Source organism: Megalops cyprinoides, chromosome 2, assembly GCF_013368585.1.
Source record: "Megalops cyprinoides isolate fMegCyp1 chromosome 2, fMegCyp1.pri, whole genome shotgun sequence".
NCBI classification, from domain to species: domain Eukaryota; kingdom Metazoa; phylum Chordata; class Actinopteri; order Elopiformes; family Megalopidae; genus Megalops; species Megalops cyprinoides.
Genome location: NC_050584.1, coordinates 9000975 through 9023750, shown reverse-complemented (window position 1 = coordinate 9023750; position 22776 = coordinate 9000975). Strand labels below are relative to the sequence as shown.

The 22776-nt window shown below is 43.1% G+C and overlaps 2 protein-coding genes across 4 annotated transcripts in view; one reads left to right on the top strand and one right to left on the bottom strand.

Moving 5' to 3' along the window:
* map3k22 (mitogen-activated protein kinase kinase kinase 22) overlaps positions 1-1333 on the bottom strand; it is a 48212-nt gene extending 46879 nt beyond the window's left edge. For all 3 annotated transcript variants that reach the window (XM_036521293.1, XM_036521294.1, XM_036521295.1), the window contains exon 1: positions 973-1333. The gene's annotated coding sequence lies outside the window, so the exon portion shown is untranslated. The remainder of the gene's footprint in view (positions 1-972) is intronic.
* A 13408-nt stretch (positions 1334-14741) lies between these two features.
* On the top strand, positions 14742-22110 carry acaa1 (acetyl-CoA acyltransferase 1). The gene is made up of 12 exons (XM_036522057.1): positions 14742-15030; positions 15891-15984; positions 16153-16210; positions 16332-16411; positions 18899-18941; positions 19220-19318; positions 19821-19901; positions 20301-20491; positions 20917-21096; positions 21451-21506; positions 21601-21746; positions 22017-22110. Exons 1-12 carry the CDS (start codon positions 14851-14853, stop codon positions 22090-22092), a joined length of 1284 nt encoding a protein of 427 aa, XP_036377950.1. The 5' UTR covers positions 14742-14850; the 3' UTR covers positions 22093-22110.
* The last annotated feature ends 666 nt before the right edge of the window (positions 22111-22776 follow it).

The following is a 22776-nucleotide window of genomic DNA, read 5'->3' as shown; positions in this document are numbered from 1 at the left end:
GAAAATGTCAGGTCTTTTTTTTTTTTTTTGCAAGCCTGGGTAATGCGAAAATTAACCAAGAACATGACACAATAGCTGTAACCTAGCGTGGACAGACAAAAGAGACGGAAATTGCCGCAATCCCTAAAAATGGTTTCAGTACATTCTATTCGTATGTAGCTCATGCTTGATGAAAACGAACGCTACACTCACCAACTTGCAATAAACCAACACAGACGAGCAACGTCCAACGTGAGATGCGTTGCAAATGGAAGTCGACATTTTCAATTACAAAGCCACTATTAATTATATTCTTCACAAACCAAATAAATCTACGGTAAATCCATATAAGGCAGCTTTGATATCGGAAGATGGAGCCATATTTAACACTTGTAGCTCAAGCGGGATACGTTCTCGTCCATGGGAACGAACGCAATCATCCGTTGACCACAAATTCAAGTCTGCACTTTGTCTTACCATATAAAGTACCCGCACTAAGAAGTCAAATAATATGCACTGTTGGTAGATAACAGGTCCATCATCCTCTGTTATCAAATATCCCATGTTACATGAAACTTTTCATGATTTTATTAGAACAATAATTCTAACAGATGCCTATCTATGTCACTTCGGAACCTCGAGGATAAAAAAAAACGAATTAGTACAGTTCGCTTGTAACAAAAATAAAAAATAAACGTATCAGCAACAAAATAGCAACACAAAAACGAGCCTGTGACGATAATAATATAATTCATCCTGGAAAAACGCGACAGCCCATGTTTACATTAATTGGAGTTAGCCATGTAGGCATGGTAAGACACAGGACATCTTGAGTTTTTTTCCCATTTACTGAGCATGCAATCCCCCACTCAGTGAACAGCATTCACGTTGTCGCTGACATTAGATTCGTCTAAATTCGCTAAGGTGATTGTGCTTATCCAGGACACCCGTTTAGATGATTTTTTTAGTATATTATTTTGTGCAACAACTCACCTGGTTACCTGCGTAACTTCATCGTCTGTTAAACGTTTTGCTGATAAATTAACGCATGTGTTGTACAAATCAATACAAAAATCGCTAATCCCACGGCTGTGCCTCCACAGTCTTTCCTGTGACACTAATATCCGGAAACTGCAATAACTGCACACCAACTACAACTGGCAGACGTAAAATTCACAGAAAAGAACGATTATATCCACTCCCGCAATAGCGTTGCATACGGTATCTTCTCCAAATAATATCTGTAATCCAGACTGATGCCCTGCAGATTGTGCAAAGTGAGCGCTGCTCTGTCCTGCTTCGAATAAAGTTTCTCTTCTTCACTGTCGCTTGGCTTCGTTTAACGCTCACGAACTGCGAGTGTTTCCACTGAGCACTGGCTCTGATGTCAGCAACAACGTGAGCTCCAGGAAATGATGACGGGCTTTGGGGCACTCGTAGGACCCTTTCACCACTGCGCGAGAATTGCTGCCCTCCACTGGATGCGCGAGCATAGAGCTGGAGTAAACTACTGCTAGATATGGGCTTTCATATGAATCTGATACACGTTCTGCAACATTTTCTCAGCGTTTATTAAAGTGCACCTGATGTGCCATGATGAGATCATATTATTACCATAATCGATTTGTTTTTGTTCTTGCAGTTTATATTTGTTATAAATTGCAGGTAGCAAGGAGCAGGAAAACTGGAAAGTCAGGGTATCAGTATCCTCAGGGGGTCACATAATACTGTTTTTTTTTTTCCTTCCTTATATTATGTATGATAAAAATGGAAAATATATGCAATATGAATCTCTTACTTGTGTCATAAAGTAACACAAAAACAAGAAAAATCCTCATTCATTTAGCATTGCTTTCCAAGCTAATAATTTCTTTCCAACTAATCTATCCACAAATCACAAATAACTAGATAGTTAACTCTTAGCTATGTTGAACTTGGCACACTATAATGACATAACGCGAAATCTAGCTGCACAGCCTTTGATTGCCGACTAATCACAGGAGAAAGAATCTACTATAGTATTTATATATTTATAATTCGACGTTAACACGTTCGTGAACGTTACCACGCTGTTCGTCTGAGAGTGTATCCCAATCCTTTCATGCAAGTTATATGATGAATACAACCCTAGGTGCAACTTTTGGGCAAGGATCTCATGGTTTAGGCCAATTGTCAAGAGATTATTTTATTATTATTTATTCTGGTGTAGCGCCCTTGCAAGGTAGGCAGATAGGTAGATACAAATGAATGAAAATGTGATGAAAATTTGATGCTGTGATAGAACCCAATCAACAGAACTGATACTAAGTCTGTGCAGAGTAAATACATGGTTAGCAAGAAAGGAATTAATTTGTCACCACAGCTGGTACTGAAAGCCTTATTTGGAATTCTCCTCCTTGCAAACACATGGTAAACTCAATGACATAGCACTGTAGTTAGGTTGAATGTTATGTTTGTAAATGTGTTATGGATGGGCTCCTGAGCGGCTCAGTTGGAAAACTTCTCATCTCAAGTGCAGGCTGAGCCCTTTGGATGGACTCTAGCCTTGTCACCAGCTGACGATGACCAGTACCTCACAGTGGCCTATCAAATTGGCTTCACTCTGCCAGGGATAGGAGTGGGTATGTCGGCAGAGTTTCTCGTCTCACTGCTCTCTGGTACCCTGCCTTTCGTCAGGTGCCTGCGAGTTGCCCTGATGAAACCAATGAAGTTGTATGTGTTGTTCAACTGGCACCCACGTCACTGTGGTGTGCTGTGGAAATTTAGGCATGGAAAAATAGCTGCTGGGTGTCTGGGACAAGGCAAATTAATAAATATATTATAGACAATAAAACTGCTTAAGTATTGTAGTGTTCTGAGGTAATGCTCTGACACTCACCAGTTTGGTGCGGTTTAGTAGTTCAATGTCCCTCCAACCCCCTGCAGTGAGGATGCCAATAAGGTCTGGAGGCACACAAATTATGGATTTTTTTTTCCCCCCAAATTTTAAGGGGTGTGTAGTCACCAGTGGACAGTTCGGTTTTAAGGCAGGGACATCTAATTAAAGCTGTTGTAACATTTTGACATTGCGTCAGTCGTGACGTTTGAGAGCAGGTTCCCTATCCCGTTCTATGAGCAGCACTATTTCCTTTTTGCTCTAAAAGTTCCTACCACTTTATTGTTTTTGGCAACCCTTGCAACCCAACAGTTAGCCTGTAACAACAGGGAATGAATGTTCAACAATGGCAATCCCCTGTCCCTGACTCTTTCTTCCATGTCCTGGCAGAAACTAAGCTTGGAGGTCACACATGCTACAGAATGATATATTTATACATGTGATATACTTATGTATCAAAAAGAGTGTTTTTTTTTCCCAAAGTTATGTTGTAATTATGTAATAATTCCTAATTCAACTGTTTTTGTTCTGTCTCACTTGCAGAGTTAGTTAAAGCAGAACACAATATTACTGTGGGGGCACCCCATTGTACATAAGGGGACCCCAACATGACTGCATGACTGCATTAACATGGCAAAAATATAGGCATACTGTGAATACCGTGTTGGTACATATATTTACACAATATGTACACAGTTATACCCCTGTCCAGGCCGTGTTATTAAACAATTGCATCAACCTCACTAAAACTGGAAACAGATACAGCACTGATAAGTGCTGTGTAATTTTGCCTATCTACACAGTATTTACAGCCTATCCACCAAGAAGAGGGGGGATTTGCTGACCTGCTCCCCAAGGGTGATAACAAACCACACACCAGCTGCTTGGATGCACACAGTAGCCATGTGTTCAATCTGGACTTTCTCATACCATTAAAAATAAAAGCAGATCCTTTTATGGGTTCTCTCAGTCCTTGGACTGGAGATTATTAGAAAAATAAATCTTAATGGGTGGTGCGGTTTAAACATTTAAGCAAAATGAACCCACTCCGAGTCCCTAATTGCAGCTGTCGGGGAATGTAGCTGCTCCTCCCAGGCTGGCCACCAGATGGCCACATAACTTCCTGTGTTCTCTATGTTTCATTTTATTCATTTTTGTTCACCTGTGTTGAGTAGTTGTTGTCTACATCTGTGTTCTCTGTAAAGCCCTGCTCTTTGTTCATGTTTTTGCTCAGCCTTGAGTTACCACGCCTAGTGTGTGTATACTCTTGTCCAAGCCTATTGTGTATCTCGTGAGTCTCCAGTCAAGACAATTTTATTTTCTTGGAACCAAACTTCTTGTGTCTCAAGTTCTCTCTGCATTTGGGCTCATTTGGAAAGTCAGATTCCCAAAAAATTCCCTTCTTACTGTGTCTAGGCCCAAGTACAAAATGGGGGAAGGGGTGATTAGTTCAGTCTATACTGGAATTCAAAGATCAGGTGGACTGCCACTAAGATACCACCTTTCCTCTCCAGCCTCGCGATAGCATTACATTGTTCTTTACCCCCAACTATTTCCTCAGCAGGCCCTGAAATATGTCAGAAAAGACAATGATGAAGAAATACAGATGGTAAGCACCTCTTCTAGCATATGTGGAGGCTGTTGTTGATGCTGTGTCTTAGGGGGCGTTCACATCAGGGACTCAGGCCTGGACCCGAGTATACTTGACCCCAAAGTCCAGTTCGTTTGATTAGTGTGAACACTGTGCACCATACCCGGAAAAGGTGGTCTCAAGTACGGTTCATGTGTACTCGGGTACGGTTCGCATGAAGTGTGAAAACTACTGTACCAAAACACGGAAGTGGACTGCTGTTTAGAATGTGATGTCATAACTAACTTCAAAATCTGCGTGCAGCACGCACTGATCTCATCCTCTGAACTGCACAGCCATAGCTGATAAAGTAGGAAGGCAGGTGAGAGGGTCGTTCTTGACATTATCTCCAAAATATCAATAATAGTAGGCATAGTGCGAAGGTCAACTCCATTGTATGGGCCTGGGATCTTGCAATTGGCGCGCTTTTTTACACTGGAGCAACAACAGAAACAAATGTTGCGTAGGTGATGACGCAAGTGTACTCTTCTTCTTTGTGTTTATTGGCGGATCACAAACCAACTAGGTGCACACCGCCACCTACTGTATCGGAGTGTGTAGATACACAAGTGTACTCAGGTACGGAACAACATTACTAATGTGAAAGCTGAGCGGCGGGGGAGTGGAGAGGGGGGCAATCGTACTCAGGCACGGTACAAAGCAATCGTACCTAATATGAAAACGCCCTTAATAATTACTTTTCCACTTAAGATGGTTTATCTTAACTTGGGTTAATCCTTCACTTAACTTGTTAACTATATTAAATATTTTATTGCTATAAGAATGTCAACGTGCATCTCGAAAAAACCCACAAGGTGACGTCTTCAGAAGAGCGGAAGCTGATCCTTGCAAAGGCGAGTCTCCGGTAAGACGTTTTTAGTTATTGTTTAGAAGTAATCCAAGATGGTACCATTTTCAGCCGTAGACCTTGTTAACTTTGTCATCCATCTGACAGATTCAAAGGCCGAATGGACTGCCCCGTTGAGGGGTGTGGAAAGACAGGCATGGCAAGGTTGAAACTGCACCTCATCAACAAGCACCTTTTGAGAGTAGGTGTTTCTACACATGCTTCATGCATATTTAAACAAGGGCTGTACAACTGAATTGTAATCATCATTACCTGTTATGCAAACTATTATTGTTAGGACACAGAGGATTACATGAAAAAGGCAAAGCTTGCTGCAATAAATGAGAGGCTCAAGGCCTTTGGCCCACAGCAGTCTTCTGACAAGGGAGAAGTGTCTAAGGTTGAGGATCTGGACAGGAGAGTTGCTCAGCTTGAAAGGCGCCTCCAGTACCTGACCGGCAAGCAGCGTCCACCAGGTCCCACCACGGACGAAGCCTCATCACCTCCATCTGCATTTGGTAAGAAAAGAACAGTACTTACCTCCATACTTACCTCGTGTTTTATGTTGCAGGTTTCCCCCCTTTGTTTTGCAGGATGTGCAGGAGCGCCGTACTGATCCTAATTATGAATGCCAAATTCCAATTTTTCATTCTTTCACAGAGCAAGTTCATGAAGACTATACTCAATTTTGCTGTGGGCTCAGTTGAGAGCCTAAAGGTTTGGATAATGCCTGCCAGCGGGCTGCCAGGGTCAGTAGGTGGCTGCAGAATAATTATAGCTGACTGACTGTGAGAGCATATGTTGATGCTTGACTTATCTGGGGGAAATGAGCCCGCCAAAAATCAAGTTGCCCGCTGCAGCCAAGTGGACTTTGTGTGTCGTTTTCAGGGTTGCCAAGAAGGGTCTTACCCCTGACATCACATTGAGCAGACAGGAGCAGAAGGCTAAAAAAAAGCGGTAATGATGTAGCAAAGTATGTATTATGAGAATATGTGATCCTTATGTCAGATTCTTATTGAGCCCTAATATTTTCAAATACTTTCATTTCAGATAGAATACTATTCAGGGAGGACATGAGGACATTTGTGTCTGCTGCTAAAGAAAAGATCCCCAGGCTGTTGGGTAAGTGATTTGTAATTGTGTATGAAACGGTTTGACATCATTTGCAGGATGCAACCTGATATGTTTCTGTTTTGGTTTCAGCCAAGCTCAGAAGACATCCAAAAAACAGCAACGTCTTTGCTGACACGGTTGGGTTCTTGTTGTGGTATATGTACATGGTGACTGGCCATAGAAAAGGGGTGCTAATAAACATGACCACAAAAGACTTCAGTCAGTGCAAGTCGGACCCAACAGGAGTCTACTTGGTGCCCGTCGCTCGGCACAAAACATCAGCAAAATTTGGGCGGGCAAGCTTGGCACTCCAGAAAGATGAGTTAAAGTGGTTTTTAAAGTTTTCGGCTGTCCGGAGCAGTCTGCCCGGTTACGCCAAAAAAACGAAAACATTTTTCTTCAACTCCTCTGGCCACCCCCTCAACCGTGTTGGGGAGTACATCGTGAAGGTGTGGAGGTCGCTGCATCTGCCTGGGACGCCCACGGTGACGTTGATCAGAAGAAGCGTGGCAACATTGGTAAGTGTTTATCATTTTGAACCATGCTTTAAAAAAGTGAATGCTAATGACAAGCTGAGCTCGTACGCTACTTTTGCTTAATATTGTAAACATTCTTTTTGCCAGGTTTCTGACTGCCCTGAGAACAAACGTAAGCAAGTGGGCTGTGCCATGCGCCATGACGTAGCCACCGCTGAGCGCTTTTATGTTGCTGAGCTGGACGCTCAGAAGGGCCATGAGTCACGAAATATCGTGGAGCAATGCCTGTGTGCAAGTACACCTACGCACAACGCTCCTGAAGATTCGGATGCAAGTTTGATAAGCTTCTAATTAGGGTTAAGGTTAGAGTTAGGGTTATTACTGCAAGAGAAGGTTTATTAATGAATACACCCTTAATGATTGTCATTATGGCATATATGAAACTGGTGTGACAGCTTGTATTTTTGGATTCGGAGGAGGTGAGGACTATTCGGATGAGCTAAGTTAGGGTTAGGGTTAAGGGTTAAGGTTAGGGTTAGGGTTGTGTTAGCATTAGCATGTAGGTAAGTGTTAGGGTTACCATTAGGGTGTGGGTAAGTGTTAGGGTTAGCATTATCTTGAAAGTTAGCATTAGCTTTAGGGTTGTGTTAGCATTGGCATTAGCATGTGGGTAAGAGTTAGCATTAGACTTAGCATTAGCATGTGGATAAGTGTTAGCATTAGCATTTCAGTTACTATTAACATTAGCATTAGATGCAAGGTTAGCATGAGCTGGTGTGTTAACAGAATATTGAACTGGGGAACATAGGACACTGGGAACATAGGACACTGGGAACTTAGGACCCTGGGAACACTCCAGTTACTGTTTGTGGTTTGGTGTAGGCCTTTTAACATGGATGAGCGCACATCTTACTTTTCTCATGAGTTTAGATTACGTACATTGCATCCTTATAGCCAATTCCTGCTTTATATTATATGTATGATACCATCGGAGATAAAAACGAAATTAGCAAAGCAAAAAAATAAATAAATTGACTACATACTGTTTGCAACTTCTCTTGTCTGCCACTGCAAAACAACATAGGCTTCCTGATCAGATTTTTTAAAAGTCATGCCTGCGGTATTAAATGTACAAAGGTCTTACACCACTGTTTAAGTACTGTATCATCTACATGTAATTGATCCCTTATGTAGCCCTGACAGTTCTGTAATATCAGTGTCAGTGTTTATAATGTCAAATTGAATAGGACTTTGGAAACAAGTTTTATGACGTTTCTTATAATTGTGACGCAATAACGTTAGAGTGCATCACAGAAAAAATGTTCTATAAGAATGGTTATAGCCACAGGATAATTCCGACAATAATCAAGAGCATTGCTCATTTTACACACTAATCGATAATTACTTTTACTTTTTTTAATGTTTAATGCAAGGAGATCTTACCTCAAGAATAGTGCAATAGCACTGGTATTTGGTATTTGCTGAATTAGCAGTGTGGTCTACAGACGGTCATAATCATTGGTCATTTTGTAGATCTCTTGATACCAGTGCTAAATGATATTCATAGGCTTTGTGTAAAATGGTGGTTTTTCAGCAATATCTGTGGAACTTGATCACACAGGACATAGTAGGCCTCCATGGGGATGAGCAAGATATGGCAAAAATAGCTGCTTGTAAATACAAAGGTTGTTTTAGCAGAATAAAAGTAACAACATATGTCTTACACCACCATACACTGTTCCTCATTGCTACTGCTGTTTAGCTTTAGTTTTTGTATGTATTTCCTCCAAAATCAGTTTCTTGGTCTGCAGCATGTTGTCCACCTAGTAGCAATATTGGCCCAATTGAGGTATCTGATACACCTATCCCAGTTATGTAGGAAGTAGAAAATAGAATAATGAATAAAACAACTGTTGGTCTAAAGACAGATCTTACTTCTTCTTGTGGGTGACCTGGTCAGAGAGGACAGGTGAGAATGGTCCAGAGGGGAGCACAAAGAAAGGCATCAGCAGGAGGAGGTCACTCCCACCATGTGAAGAGGGGACAGTGAGCAAGCAGATGAAGGTGCAAGGGAGCCTGCTGACATACGGGAACAACCCGGGCCGCTCGACCTCCAAAAACAAATTTGCCAGCTTTTCTAGGAAAGGTTAGGATGACAGCAACATTCTCCATGAGAGGGAGAGACAGGAAGCGCTACACAGCTGTACTACTCTGTCATGGACAATCAGGCTGACAGCCCCTGTTGCTTTATTCTATTATGTACCTTTTCTGATGTAATTAAGTTGGAGATAGAGCACTATTATCTTCTGAAAACAAAAGGATCTACTTATAGCCCCCAATAATGGTGTCTTTTTAATACCGTAAAATATAAAGCAGACACCCTTATATTGGCTCTCTCCAACCTTGGATTGGAGAGTATTATGATAAGAGTGATGTGGTTTAGACTAAGACTAACCTTCTCTCTGAGTCACTCACCTCACAGTGGAAGGTCAAAGATTACCATGCTCTGAACAGCTGATGCTCTGTGTTGTAGAATGTGTGCACAAGCTCTATAGAAAGGGAGCATTACTGGGGTGTGGAGGTTTTGGTTCAGTGTATGCTGGAATTCGCTAATCAGATGGACTGCCCATAAGATGCCAGTTTCCCGCTCCTCTAAGCTCTGTTCACAAACAGCCTCTGTGACACATCTTCTTGGAGCCTAGACTCCACTAGGTTCTTTGCAAACGAAATGGTTTCTCTGTACATTGCTGTTTCTCTAAGTGTCGTCTTTCTGAAAATGTCCACATTTAGTTACTATTACTTTTTTTGTTGTTCTATCTGGTTTTCTCTGACCTATTTTCATGACTCATCATCTTTTGTTATTATTTTATCATAAAGTAAACCTGTCATTGCTGTACTGTACATTGGGTCATTGTCACTACATGGCTCAACTCCATTGTGTTTTACTCAGGTGGCCCTGAAATATATCAAGAAAGATGATGAAGAAATAGAGATAGCAAATACCTCTTCTAGCATCAATTGAGGCGTTCTTTACCTTCTTTATTCATTTTTGCTTTCATCAAATAACCTGTAATCTCTCCACCTGTGCTGACCACTTTTAGCATCAGTCTCATCGCCCTGATTGTCATATTTTTTCCCATGGTTCAATTTCAGATTTTTCTTTGCTGTTTTATGATAGATATAACCAGCTACTGATCATAACCTCCTTCCACAGTAAACACATGCCAGCTCTATTCACACTTCCTAACTCCCTTTCCACAGCCTGCACAGGAAGGGCCCATACCTCAGGAGGTGGCCCTTATAAAGATGGAAAATGAGGCACCAGCCAACCCCCACATCCTGGAGCTGCATGACTGGCATGATCGTCAAGCCTCCTATGTTATGGCACAGGAACACCCTGACCCCTGCCAGGACCTGCAAAGCTACTGTCAAGACCGAGGGGGTGTCTTGAGGGAAGCACAAGTGCGGGGGGTAGCGGAACAGCTACTGCAGGCACTGCGTCACTGTGAAGAGCCGGGGGTCCCCCATCGGGGTGTGAAACCTGAAAACATTCTTATTCAAACAGACACCCAGCAAATCAAACTCATTGACTCTGGCTGTGGTGATCTGTTGAAAGAATCACCATATAAGGACTTCTCAGGTCAGTAACGGGGCCAGTTCATGCATCTTAATAGGCATTTGGAAACCTGGGAGTTAGTGCTGATAATCTGATAGATACAGTAAGATAACTTCCTGCTTTGCTCTTGTACTTTGGTTGAATCCATGGAAAATATTGCACATACACTTTATAATATCTTCTCAATAATATTCTTTGTTCTGTGCTATTGTATTTCTCAGGGCCTATTACTATTTTAGACTCATATATTAACATCTCATTGCATAATGTCGATATCATGGGATGGCTTGTGCTCATGTGTGTCTGTGTCTTTCAGGGACCCTTGATTACCAGCCATTGGAGTGATTCCGAGAGAAGTATATGGCTGGCCCTGCCACAGTCTGGTCGGTGGGCATCACACTGTATGAATTGGTGTGTGGACACAGGCCTTTCACAGCTTTTGACCAGGCTGGCATGAGCAAGATACACTTCACCCAAGGGCTCTCACCAAGTACGGACCAAGTGAGGTGTTGTGTATTTACTGTCACACAACTTTCATAGAATCCTTTTGCCTCTTTGTCCAATCATGTATTTCTGTCTCCATCCACAGAATTGTGTCACTTTATCCAGTGGTGCCTGAAGCCAGAGCCAGAAGACCGGCCCACACTGGAACAGCTCCAGTATCACCCCTGGCTCCATCCAGTCTTCCCCCTTCTGCACCGCATTTAAATTGCTCCCCACCCCGCAAACAGCTTAATAGAAAGACAGCTTGTGATTCAACATGGCTTATATGGCAACATGTGAATTAAAGCATGAAAGCATACAATTACAAACCTATACATAGTAAAAAATGGATTTTGAATAGCAACAATCTGTACATCGAGTAAAATAATGTGGTATGTTATGTTTTGGTAGTATGGAAACTAGAACTAGATATTGCTTACATTTTGGCAAGAAAGTGTCAGGGTTTTGGAGATGGCTTCCCAAAATGACCAGTAGGCGTCCTTGTGACAGCCAGTCTGTCCCGGTGGCTTGCTGCTTCCCTCAACCCCCACCAGAGGGACTTTCTTGTGTGTGCATCATTGCATGATTGATCACATCTGTTTGCAATTAGTCTTCGAGTGTTTGATGTATTTAAACCCCACCTGCTGTACTGTTCCCTGCACAGTCCTGAGCTTGTCTGCATGCTGTGCCTTCCTGTGCCAATATCTTGCTTGTTCACTAAAGATGCTTTGTTTGCAATCCTTCTGTGTGTTTGAATGATCTCTGCATTTGGGTCCCTCCTGCTCAACTGTTACAGAAAAAGTATTAATAAAAATAAGTTTGCAAGTTGTTCTGCAAGAGAACATCTGTTGAATGTCAAAAGGTGTAAATGCAAAAAAAAAAAAACAATATTCATGAAAAATCTCTATGGTGTTAAATGTGTAATACTAATTTATGGATGGAGAACAGTTATGGACAGAGTGTAGCTCTCGGCAGTGGAAAATATGCAGAGCAAGAACACATGTTAAAGAACAAATAGCAGAAATCTGAGAATAGGAAAAGAGAATGGCAGCAAATGTGTGCCAGATGACATTAGTGACTGGGCATCTGGACTGATAACTGTTGCCATCGAGTCCTTAAAGATATTTGTTGATGCTCCCAGGCATACTGCCAACTCTGCATTTAAGAGGTCAGTAAGCAATGAATCCACATACAGTATTCCTAAATATTTGCGGTGAGAGGGCAAAAAAAGAGTTACGAGTGTTCCCAGTGTTACGGCCAGACTCCTGCCAAAGGTGACTACAGGCAGTCACAGGGCAGTAGGCAGGATAAATACTCCGCACATAAAAGTACAACAACCCGGCTACTCACTCTTCCGTGTTTGATCCAGCCGGGCAGAAGACGCAGCGGCGAGTGCTTCGCAGTTTTAACTGGCTGAACAGTATTTATACGGATCAGAGAAAAGATAGTTGGAGAGATAGCAGTGCACAGGAGTTGTAGAAAGAGTGGTTTGAGAGAGGGAAGAAGGTAATGTGGAGTAAAGAAAAGTGGAGGTCTGGAGATCGGTGCGCAAAAGAATGAAATAAAACGGTGGGGACCGGCCAGTCTGCAACAGACCGTCGAACCGGCTCCACCGTCCTACCCAAAACAAGAAAACAAAACTCGACAAAAAATGCACCACCGTCTCACGAACTTTACACATAAAGCAGCATTTGTACACTAAGTGAGAAAACAACTCAATTCGCACAATATACCACGCTGATACTCAATCAAATTCCCCGACGACTATGCTTGCCGCCATAGACGTTTAAATTACCTGAGGTGCACACCTTCGTGCACCCGTGACCCATAACCCCTACTTCCGTGCACCCTTTACCTGACGTCACGTGGCATACCCGTAACACCAGGAAAATAAAATACAGTGCACTCCATGCATTACAATGCACCTCATTGACAGTTCCTTGACATCACAAAAAACACACCTTTTGTGGGTAAAATACTTAATAGGCATAGTTGATAACTCTTATCGAATTTCAATACCCACTGTGAATCATTGAATAATGTTTCCAACAAGTGATAAGAGGACAAATGAGCTCTTTCCAGCAAAACTGACACATGAATTAAATGATAGCTAGTTAGGTAATATACTTCCTTCCCTAAGTAGAATACTCTGAGTACAAATTTAACTTTTACACTAAATAGTTGGTAAGGATTAGGGGTGTCAAGGGCATCTATAGTACCCACAGAGACACAGAATTTCAGATTTCCAAACAGGCAAATTACTCATTAAGTAGCTATATAAAATGTGACAACATTAAATATGAAACAGTAAATATGCATTTAAACTTATTCCAGCTATTTACTTGAAAGTAGACGACTGCGATGTGTAACATTATGTCCGATTATGATGGAACTCAGTCACTGTGTGGGTGTACGATGCTAGTCAATATAGTTGGTTTATGACTATGACTTGCCTGAAACGTAGGCTAAAAAATCCACAGAATGCTGCGTTACAGACCAAACGATGCTAAAACGCTATTCGTTTTATTTACAGCACTTAAAAAAAAAAAACTTTGCTTTCCCTAAGTGTCAACAACAGCATTTTCAGAATTTTGGCTGCTTTGCCGCCTAACCAACTTCCTCAGGTCTGACGTCAGCTCTTCTGTGGTCTAGCTCGATAACGGGTGGTTAGGAAAAGTGTGAAAAATTCCTTTCTTATGCAGGCTTTTTTGCCTGTTTGAAACTGCACATGCATACAGAGGAACGTTGCTGTCTGCCGGAAGGCAATGATTGAAAACGCACTCTGTTGTGGAGAAGGTGGGCGTTGGTGGCCTGGTGAAAACGAACATAACTTGGCATAGGGCAAAATGTGAATATCACTGGCCCAAGCTTAATCCTAACTGCTCCAGAGGGCTGATATGTTGTCGAAAGACGAAAGAGAGCCGTCTTCTTAAATCAGACGATCGCTGGATAGTTAAAATTCTAGCCTGTTTCTGTTGTGTAGGGAGCGTTAACAGTGATACGCCATCTATTGAAGGACGATGTTAAAGTTTAGTTAAGTTAGCTGGCTAACAGTTTTTCTAGCCTGGTTGGATTGTGAAGCTTGCTGCCACATTCAACCGAGGTTTTAAACATTTCAGCTGTGATTTTTGTTTTAATTATTGTCTGTGATTATTTACCTAACCTTGGTCCAAAGTGCATTTGGCAGTGCTTGCACCCTGGATGAAATTCATTGGGGTGAGGGGATTGAAACATGAAACATGGTTAAATATATTTGATCATATATTTGACACTGTAGCAATATTTCCAAGGCGTAAGTGTATCCTCTTTTAAAACTCGCTTTTTGTTGACACAAGTCCCTAGAGGTAGACTATTCCAATGGGAAACGTTCCTGTTTCAACATGTTTCCTACATTTCTGTGCACAAAAGCAATATGAACATGTAAAACCAGTCAGACATTATCTTTTTTGAAATGAAAAGCGATTTATGAATTTTATTCGCACTTTGCTGCTTTAGATATAGGTCTGGAAACAAACTCCGATAAAAACAGTGACATTTGTCCTAATTATTTTGACGTACGCATTGTTAACCGTTAAATTCTGAAGTACCGCCTTCATTTATTGACACAAAAGCGGACCAATCACACTCGATCTTGCGTTAGCCAGTTCCTGGTTTGTTCTCCTGACTCTGAACCAATACATCAGTCCATCTATTGGGAGCAAAGTTCAGCAGATTGAGGCAGGAAGAGGCATAAACCTTTGCAGCGGACTTCGAAGGAATAGCTGCAATAGTACGAGGTGGCACCCGCGAATTGCAGGTCCCGTTCAGCGAACTGTAGTTCTCTCTGCAATAATGCACAGACTAAAGATAGTTTTTGGACACTTGTCTCAACCAAACAGATGTAGGTCGCACAGCGATACATGTGTAAGTACTTCTGAATGTAGTGCGTTGTCAGTGGCTGGTTCGGATGATATTGTTGTGGTCCATGGTCTAAGAACCGCCATCGGGAAAGCTAAAAGAGGATCGTTTAAGGTAAGGATGATATGCCATAATTTATATCATAATAATCAGACTGTGAATCGTAGACAACCAGTATATACCTCATTGTGCATAGCTGGATTATTTAAATACAACGCACTTATAACAGTGTCTCAGAAATAATTAATAGGAATTTCCGAGACGAGAATTAAATAACCTAGCTATCAAACCGACGCTACGATGTGTTACTTCTTTTTTACATGGAGGGAGCCTATCTCGATTACTCGTAGCTACTTGTCAATTGTTTGGCGGTTGTCTAATTAAACTTCAGTCTGTCACGCAGAATTATGAATGTCACCTACCATGATATGCATTTCCAGCTTCTTACTTATATACAGCAGTTTATTCTAACAGTGTCTTAACGTTTTGTTCTTTTTTTTTCTAGCAGAGCTCAGCTCTGTAAGTGCCGTACGAAACTGAGGAGTTTATCCTGATTGTTGGAGAGAATGACATTTCTAGCTCATTCCAGAGTAGTTTACTCTCAGAGACCTGAAAACTACTGAGGCTTCCCAGTCCTTTTCCTGGGGACCCCCTCTCTGTGCTCGTTTTCATTCCAGCTGAGCTCTCAAGTAATTAGGTTTGATGGAGCTGTTAAACAAGTAGGCTACTGATTTTACTTACTTCTGTCAGTTCTCTGTTACACGTTTGGGTTGTTGGAAATATATTTACTCAGACCTAAATAAGTAAGAGCTCAGCTGGAGTGAAAACCAGCATACACAGCGGGGTCACCAAGACCAGGGCTGGGAACTCCAGCCTATAGTGATGAGCCACCTTAAGTCACTGGAGTCGAAGAGCTCCTACAGACACAGTGGTCTCCGGGACCAGATGGAGATACTGTCCCTGTGTTTCTGCAGGACACCACCCCCGATGAGCTGCTGAGTGCCGTGATGTCAGCAGTGCTGAAGGAAGTCGGGCTGCAGCCAGACAAACTGGGGGATGTCTGTGTGGGTGAGGAGACAGATGTATAAGCAGTGCTTGTGGTGGAGGGGTTGGAAGCACAGTGGCTAGTGCATAGCTGGAAACTTATCAGCCACTTCTATGTGTGGGTTCCTTATATTTGACATGAGTTGCATGGAGTTGATCTGACCTGACTCCCCTTTGCTTTGTCTTCGGCAGGTAATGTTCTGCAGCCTGGAGCCGGAGCTCTCATGGCCAGAGTGGCGCAGTTTCTCAGGTGGGTGATTCTTCATTCATCTGCATTTTGCTTACAAAATTGGCTCTGTATCTGCCAAGCTACATGGTGCACAACGTCTGTGGTACAGGATAGTAGTGTGACAGGTATGTCTTTTTGGCAGTGGGTTCCCAGAGTCTGTTCCTGTCTACACAGTCAACAGACAGTGCTCTTCAGGCCTTCAGGCCCTTTTCAACATTGCAGGTAAGGGCCATGTTATGTTTGTTACTATGGAAATGGATTGGATTGGCCATGATCTCTTGCACGAGTCTGGAGTATGTATTGTAAAAGCAGCTGTGGTATGTTAAGTTCCTAATGCAAGTCCTGATTAATTTTTACCTTTTAAAATCTTTTACTGCTGTGCCACTAGTAGATTTGCATACAGATATATTTCATATTTACTGCCATATTCATTCAAATTCCCAGAGAAAACAATGTAGAATCATTACATTGCATTACATTCATTTAGCAGACGCTGTTATCCAGAGCAACTTCCAGAACAAAAGAACAGAGGTGTATCCATTCAAGCTGAATGAGCAACAGTGTCAGACCAGGTTAACAATACTCCCAGACCAGTGAGTGTGAGCATAACACCATTCAACCCCTATCACAGGTTAACATGTGCTAACTTGACTAGACAGCCTAGAAACTAAGGGAAGCCAAGTGCACACACTACCATACATCTCAGTCACTAGATCACAGAATCCAGAACACATTGTGATGCTGCACTTAAAATAAAGAGCAAGAAATACACGTAGCAGGTATTAGGGGGTGGGGATTGAGGTGGAAACGAGATGCATTTGGAATAGATAGGTCTGTGTTGGAAGATGGCCAGTGATTCCGCTGTCCTGACCCTCATGGGAAGTTCATGTCCACTGTGGGTCCAGCATAGACAGGCATCGTGTCTGAGAGGAGCGACCCCATTGGGATGGGACAGTCATTTACCCTAATGTTGCAGATTGTAGTGATCTGGGTCGTAGGTATGGTTTGACAACCGTTTGTACATGTGAGAGGGCTGTGCCATTCGCTGTCCTGTGTGCCAACATCAAGGTTTTGAACTTGATGTGAGCGATAGCAGGAAGCCATTGAAGTGAAGTGACGAGGGGTGTGACTTGACTGCGTTTAGGGAGGTTGTAGACAAGTGCATCTGCATTCTGGATTAATTGCAGGGGTTTGATGGCACAGGCAGGAAGAAAAGCAAAGAGGGACTTACAGTAGTCCAGGCATGAGAGGACCAGGGCCTGACCCGGGATCTGTGTAGAACACATAGTGAGGTGGGGGTGGATCCTTCAGAAGCTGTACACCTGACTCACTGCTGCAAACCTGAAGTACAGTGTGGCTGCTGTATCAAAGGCTGCAGACAGGTCCAAAAGAATTAAGACTGAGGAGTGGGAGGATGCTGTGGCGGACTGAAAGGCGTCGGGGTGAAGAAGAGGGCAGTGTCTGTGGAATTACCAGCCCTGAAGCCAGACTGAAAGGGTCAAGAAGCGTGTTCTGGGAGAGGATAGTTAGCCATTGCACGTTCAAATGTTTTAGAGAGAAAGGAAAGGAAAGAGACCAGATGATAGTTCTGTACAGCAGATGGGTCTAGAGTCCTTTTCTTCAGCAGAGGTGTGATTCGTGCCTCCTTGAAGGCAGCAGGCACACTGCCTGTGGAGAGTGACAAATTCATCACAGCGGAGGTTAATGGTAGAAGGCTAGGAACAACGGCCTGTAGGAGAGGTGAGGGAGTAGGACTGAAGGCACAGGTGGTAGGCCAGTGTAGTGTAAGGAGTGGAGCGTGCTCAACATCTGTTATGTGGAGAGAATTTAGTGGGAAGAGGGGAGGAGAGTGGGAGGGAGGAGAAAAAGGAAGAGGATAGAGATGTGAGCTGTGGTGACTGGAGGGAGTTTGGAATGCCTGTAATCTTCTGGTTGAAGTAATCTGCGAAGTCATCCGCAGAGAGATCGGGGGGTGGGGAAGAGGGAGGATTGGGGAGGGAAGGTAGAAGACAATCTACGTGGGTTAGATAGTGAGTTTTGAATCTTGGATTCATAAAAAGAAAAAAACACTTTGAAGAAAAGGCAGAGAGGAGAGCAGTGCTTGATAGATCCAGCAGAGGAGCTGGATTTCCTCCATTTTCACACACAGCTTGGCCCTGTTCTCACAGAGTGTATCCTTTAGCCAAGGACAAGGTAGTGTGGGTCACGCAGGCCTGGAAGTAAGAGGACAGAGAGAATCAGGGGAATCAAGGGAAGATGACAGAGAGGATAGAAAGGTGGATGCAGCGGAATTTGTAGAAGGTTTGGTGAAAGAATCAAGGGGTGGAATAGAAGCAAGAACTGTGGAAGAGGAAGCTGAAGGTGAGAAGTTGCGTGTATTATGGCAAGAAGTGACGGGGTGGGTAGTGGAGTACGAGGTGGAGAAAAGGAGACAAAGTAGCGGTCAGAGGTGGTGCTCAGGAAGACCAGATCTAGCTGTTTGCCTGCCTTATGTGTCGGAGGTGACTGCATTAGGGTGAAGTCAAAGGAGTGGAACATGGGGAGGAATCCAGAAGCTTGAAATCAGCCCCCGCACAATAATATATTTTTCATTTTTGTGGGCTGCCATCTCTTGTATGTGACAATCCAGAACCTATGTGAAACCATACAGTGTAATTATTTTTTTACATACACACCTGTCCCTGCAACTGACTGACTTTTTATGTTCAGGTGGCATCAGGAGCGGGGCCTATGACTTGGGTCTTGCGTGTGGGTGAGTAGATGTATTTGCTTAAAATATTATGTACATATGTCTGCACAAGCTGCAAGGCAGTGTCAAGTGTCTACAGTGATAACTGTAGTAACCTGTGTGTACACTGTTTGTGAGAAAAGCACATATTAGCTCTAATGGTTGTCATGTTCTAGAAAATATTGGTGAATGGAGTCGAATGTGTTAACTGCCCACACTCTTTCCCAGTTGTGAGCGGTAGAGCTCTGCGCTACCTGTGGCTGTGTTTGTGGAGCTTTGTTTGCGTTTGGACCGTGTTGCAGGGTGGAGAGCATGACCCTGCGCTCTGCGGGGAACCCCGGGGACATCAGCTCCAGGCTCATGGATAACGAGAAGGCTCGTGACTGCATCATCCCCATGGGGTAGGGCATTCCTTAGACTTCACTGATACTACTCTTATAAAAAGAGGTTTCTCTGTTTGGTTCGCAACAAAGTAGCATTAAAGGACTTATTCTGAAGTCTGAACTTACAGTATCTAAGTGTGTTTAGTCAAAAAAGGTTAGTGTTTGGTTTCATTTGGAATTATGCAGATTTCTGTTACAGCGTCACCATTCACACACACACACACACACACACACACACACACACACACAAACTTGAAGTCGATTTTTAGGTAGCTGGACAGGGCAGGTTAGTATTTAGGCAGAATGTGTTTCTTTTCCTCTGGGAAGCAATGCATGCAAAAGCCTATTTGAATACAAAGTATTCTTGTGACCTTCAACTTGTTCCTCACTGTGAAAGTTGTTCTCCTCAGTCATGCCACTGTTTGATAAAAGGAGCCTAAAAGCCATGAAGGCTCAGCGGTGCCACAGTACAGTGATCTGCTCTGCGGGTGGCGCGTCACTGTCTGCCGGTGTCTTTCAGCATCACCTCAGAGAATGTGGCTGAGAGATTCGGAATCTCCAGGGAGAAGCAGGATGCCTTCGCTCTCAGCTCTCAGCATAAGTAAGCTTCCTCTCTTTGAACACAGTTAATACCATAGAGGGTGGGTGGAGTCGGCTCACAGTTTGACATCTGAGTGCTGAGCAGTTGAACAATGGCTCTGAAGACCATTTCTTATAGCAGAATACAGTATTTTTACAGGGTAAATACCTTCTCTCAGACGAAAAATTCATTTTAAATTACAGTGCATTTTTATGTGCACTTAAAGCAATGAAAATCTGGTTAATGCTTTAAATCTCATGGAAATTTCATTTGTTAAATAAGATCCTTCTCCTAATGTTGGCCCTTTGTGCTGCGGCGTGATCTTTGCATGTTTTTCTGAGGGACATCCTGCACTCTCTGGTCAGATGAGAGGATCAGCTGTGAAGGGACTTGTCCTCTAATGCTCAGGCTGTGTTGCAGAGCTGCCAGGGCCATGCAGTCGGGCCTGTTCGAGCAAGAGATTGCTCCGGTCACCACCAAGTTTGTAGAGGAGGACGGTACGGAGCGCCGCGTCACGGTCACCAAGGACGACGGAATCCGGCCTGGCACCACGCTGGAGGGCCTGGCTAAGCTCAGGCCAGCCTTTAAGCCTGACGGCAGCACCACAGCAGGTCTGTGTGTCTGTGGTGTGGTTCTCCCTCCTCTCCCTCTGTAATGAACACTAATCTGTAGATTGGTCTGTGTTATCGGGATAACGGTTGTTATCCAAGCTGTGTGGCAACTTAGTGAAGACATTGCACTCTAGCGTTGTTTGTTCATGTGCGTCATTTCTTAGCAGGCGCTGCTCAGAAGCGCTGATCTTTGTATCATCTGTGTGGGCTGGTAGTGTCATTTAAAATCTACTGTTCACATACGCACTGTTAGTGGGTGCAGCATCATTTTCTTACCCTTCACAGTAAGACCCAGGGATCGGTTTTATCCATGGTAAAGTGATGGAAAAGGATGACACTTGTGGCTGAACATTCAGCAGCTTCACGGATACAAGTCAACGGTTCCCACCCCAGTCTGTGTAGATTGGCTTATACTGTCCCTGCAGGTAACGCCAGCCAGGTGAGTGATGGGGCAGCGGCTGTGCTGGTGGGGCGGCGGTCCACGGTGGAGGCGCTGGGTCTGCCGGTGCTTGGGGTCCTGAGGGCGAGCGCAGTGGTGGGCGTGCCCCCGGACGTGATGGGCATTGGGCCGGCCTACGCCATCCCCGCGGCTCTGCAGCAGGCGGGTGAGTGCAGGACGCTGGTTTATGTTGTGTATCATGGCGGTGAGGAACAGGACTCGTAACTGAAAGGTTGCCGGTTCGATTCTCTGCTGGGGCACTGCTGCTGTACTCTTGGGCAATGTACTTAACCCACAATTGCCTCAGTAAATATCCAGTTGTGTCAGCAAAATGCCAGTAATGTAATGGAATAATACATTTCTACACTTATGTAAAACACTGCAGCAACAGGTGACGGAGAGCTTTGCTGAAAGCTAGGGCTTCATGTTAAAAGCTTGGAACAAAATGTGTATCTTTAACTTTACAATCATATCTTATAAATAACAAAGTATATTAATAAAAACAATGTTACCCCCTTAGGGCTCACCGTGGACGACATTGATGTGTTTGAAATTAATGAGGCCTTCGCTAGTCAGGTAGGTGTTCTGCAGTGGATCTTGTTATTCGAAGAACCAAACTTTATTGGAATAGCAGGACTGACAACCGTCTGTGTGTGGGGGTGTACTGCAGGCTGTCTACTGTGTGGAGAAGCTGGGCATACCGTTGGAAAAAGTCAATCCCAACGGAGGAGCGATCGCCCTTGGGCACCCTCTGGGCTGTACTGGGGCCCGCCAGGTTGTTACCCTCCTCAACGAGCTCAAACGCAGGGGCAGGCGGTGAGGCCACTTCACTTTTCATCACTAACATCCTAGCTGTTTGTAACAGGGCAAACCTACTATGGCTATGACCTAATATGACCATGAAAAGTGTTGACATGGAGCCTTATCACAGTGTGTCACAAACATGAATAAAAGCAACATCTTCCTTTTATACTGTCATTCTGCAACACTAGAATTGTCTGCTGTTATGCTACATAGGCATTGTTATGGCATGTGTCAGATCAGTTTGTCTCTATCCTTTGTTGATATAGGATATTTTTCTTTCAGGGCCTATGGTGTGGTATCCATGTGCATTGGAACAGGGATGGGAGCTGCTGCAGTCTTTGAACATCCTGGAAAGTAGTAATGGTTTAAAATGGTTTAAAATGGTTTAAAATTTACAGCAAGCCTTCGCCAGACATTTACCTAAATGACTTAAAGATCTTAAAGCCTGCTTTAAGACTGGTCGTCAGCTCGGAGCATAATGGACTACATTACTAATTCATGGACGCTTGACTGACCATTCTGAATCATGTCTTGGAAATATACTGTATATTTCCATCTGAAAAATAAGTGCCTGATTGTTTCTGTTACATATTTCAAATGAATGCACATGAACGTTAGATATCCAAGAGCGCAACAGGATTATTAATTGATTATTGAATATAATATTCATGCCTTGAATTTAATATTATATATGTGCGGTAATTATATTGAGGCAATCATTGTCTTTCTGTCTTTACCGACTTATAAATTTGCACCTGTTATTAAGATATTCTAACAAATCTTTCACTGATCTGTAAATATTAATTTGGGGTAATTATTTTTATATTAAACTGTAAATCTTTTTTTTTGTTGTAAGGGAAGTTGTTTTCAGAGATCAGCACAATGAAATGTTGGAATGGAAGTGGAAATGTCTCATTTGTGGAATGTGTCCATGTATTGACAGTTCTTACAAGATCTGCTTAGACTTGAGACTGACATAGAATTGTTTATTTGGAATTGAAATACATTCAAATAAAAATGCACAAAACTAGTGTGAAGAGAA

Bases quoted from the DNA above. Each gene is read 5' to 3' on its own strand.
- acaa1 (XM_036522057.1), top strand. From the start codon at position 14,851: ATGCACAGACTAAAGATAGTTTTTGGACACTTGTCTCAACCAAACAGA. The intron at 15,985-16,152 runs GTGAGGAGACAG...TGTCTTCGGCAG, and splicing joins ACTGGGGGATGTCTGTGTGG to GTAATGTTCTGCAGCCTGGA. The intron at 16,412-18,898 runs GTAAGGGCCATG...TTTTATGTTCAG, and splicing joins GGCCCTTTTCAACATTGCAG to GTGGCATCAGGAGCGGGGCC.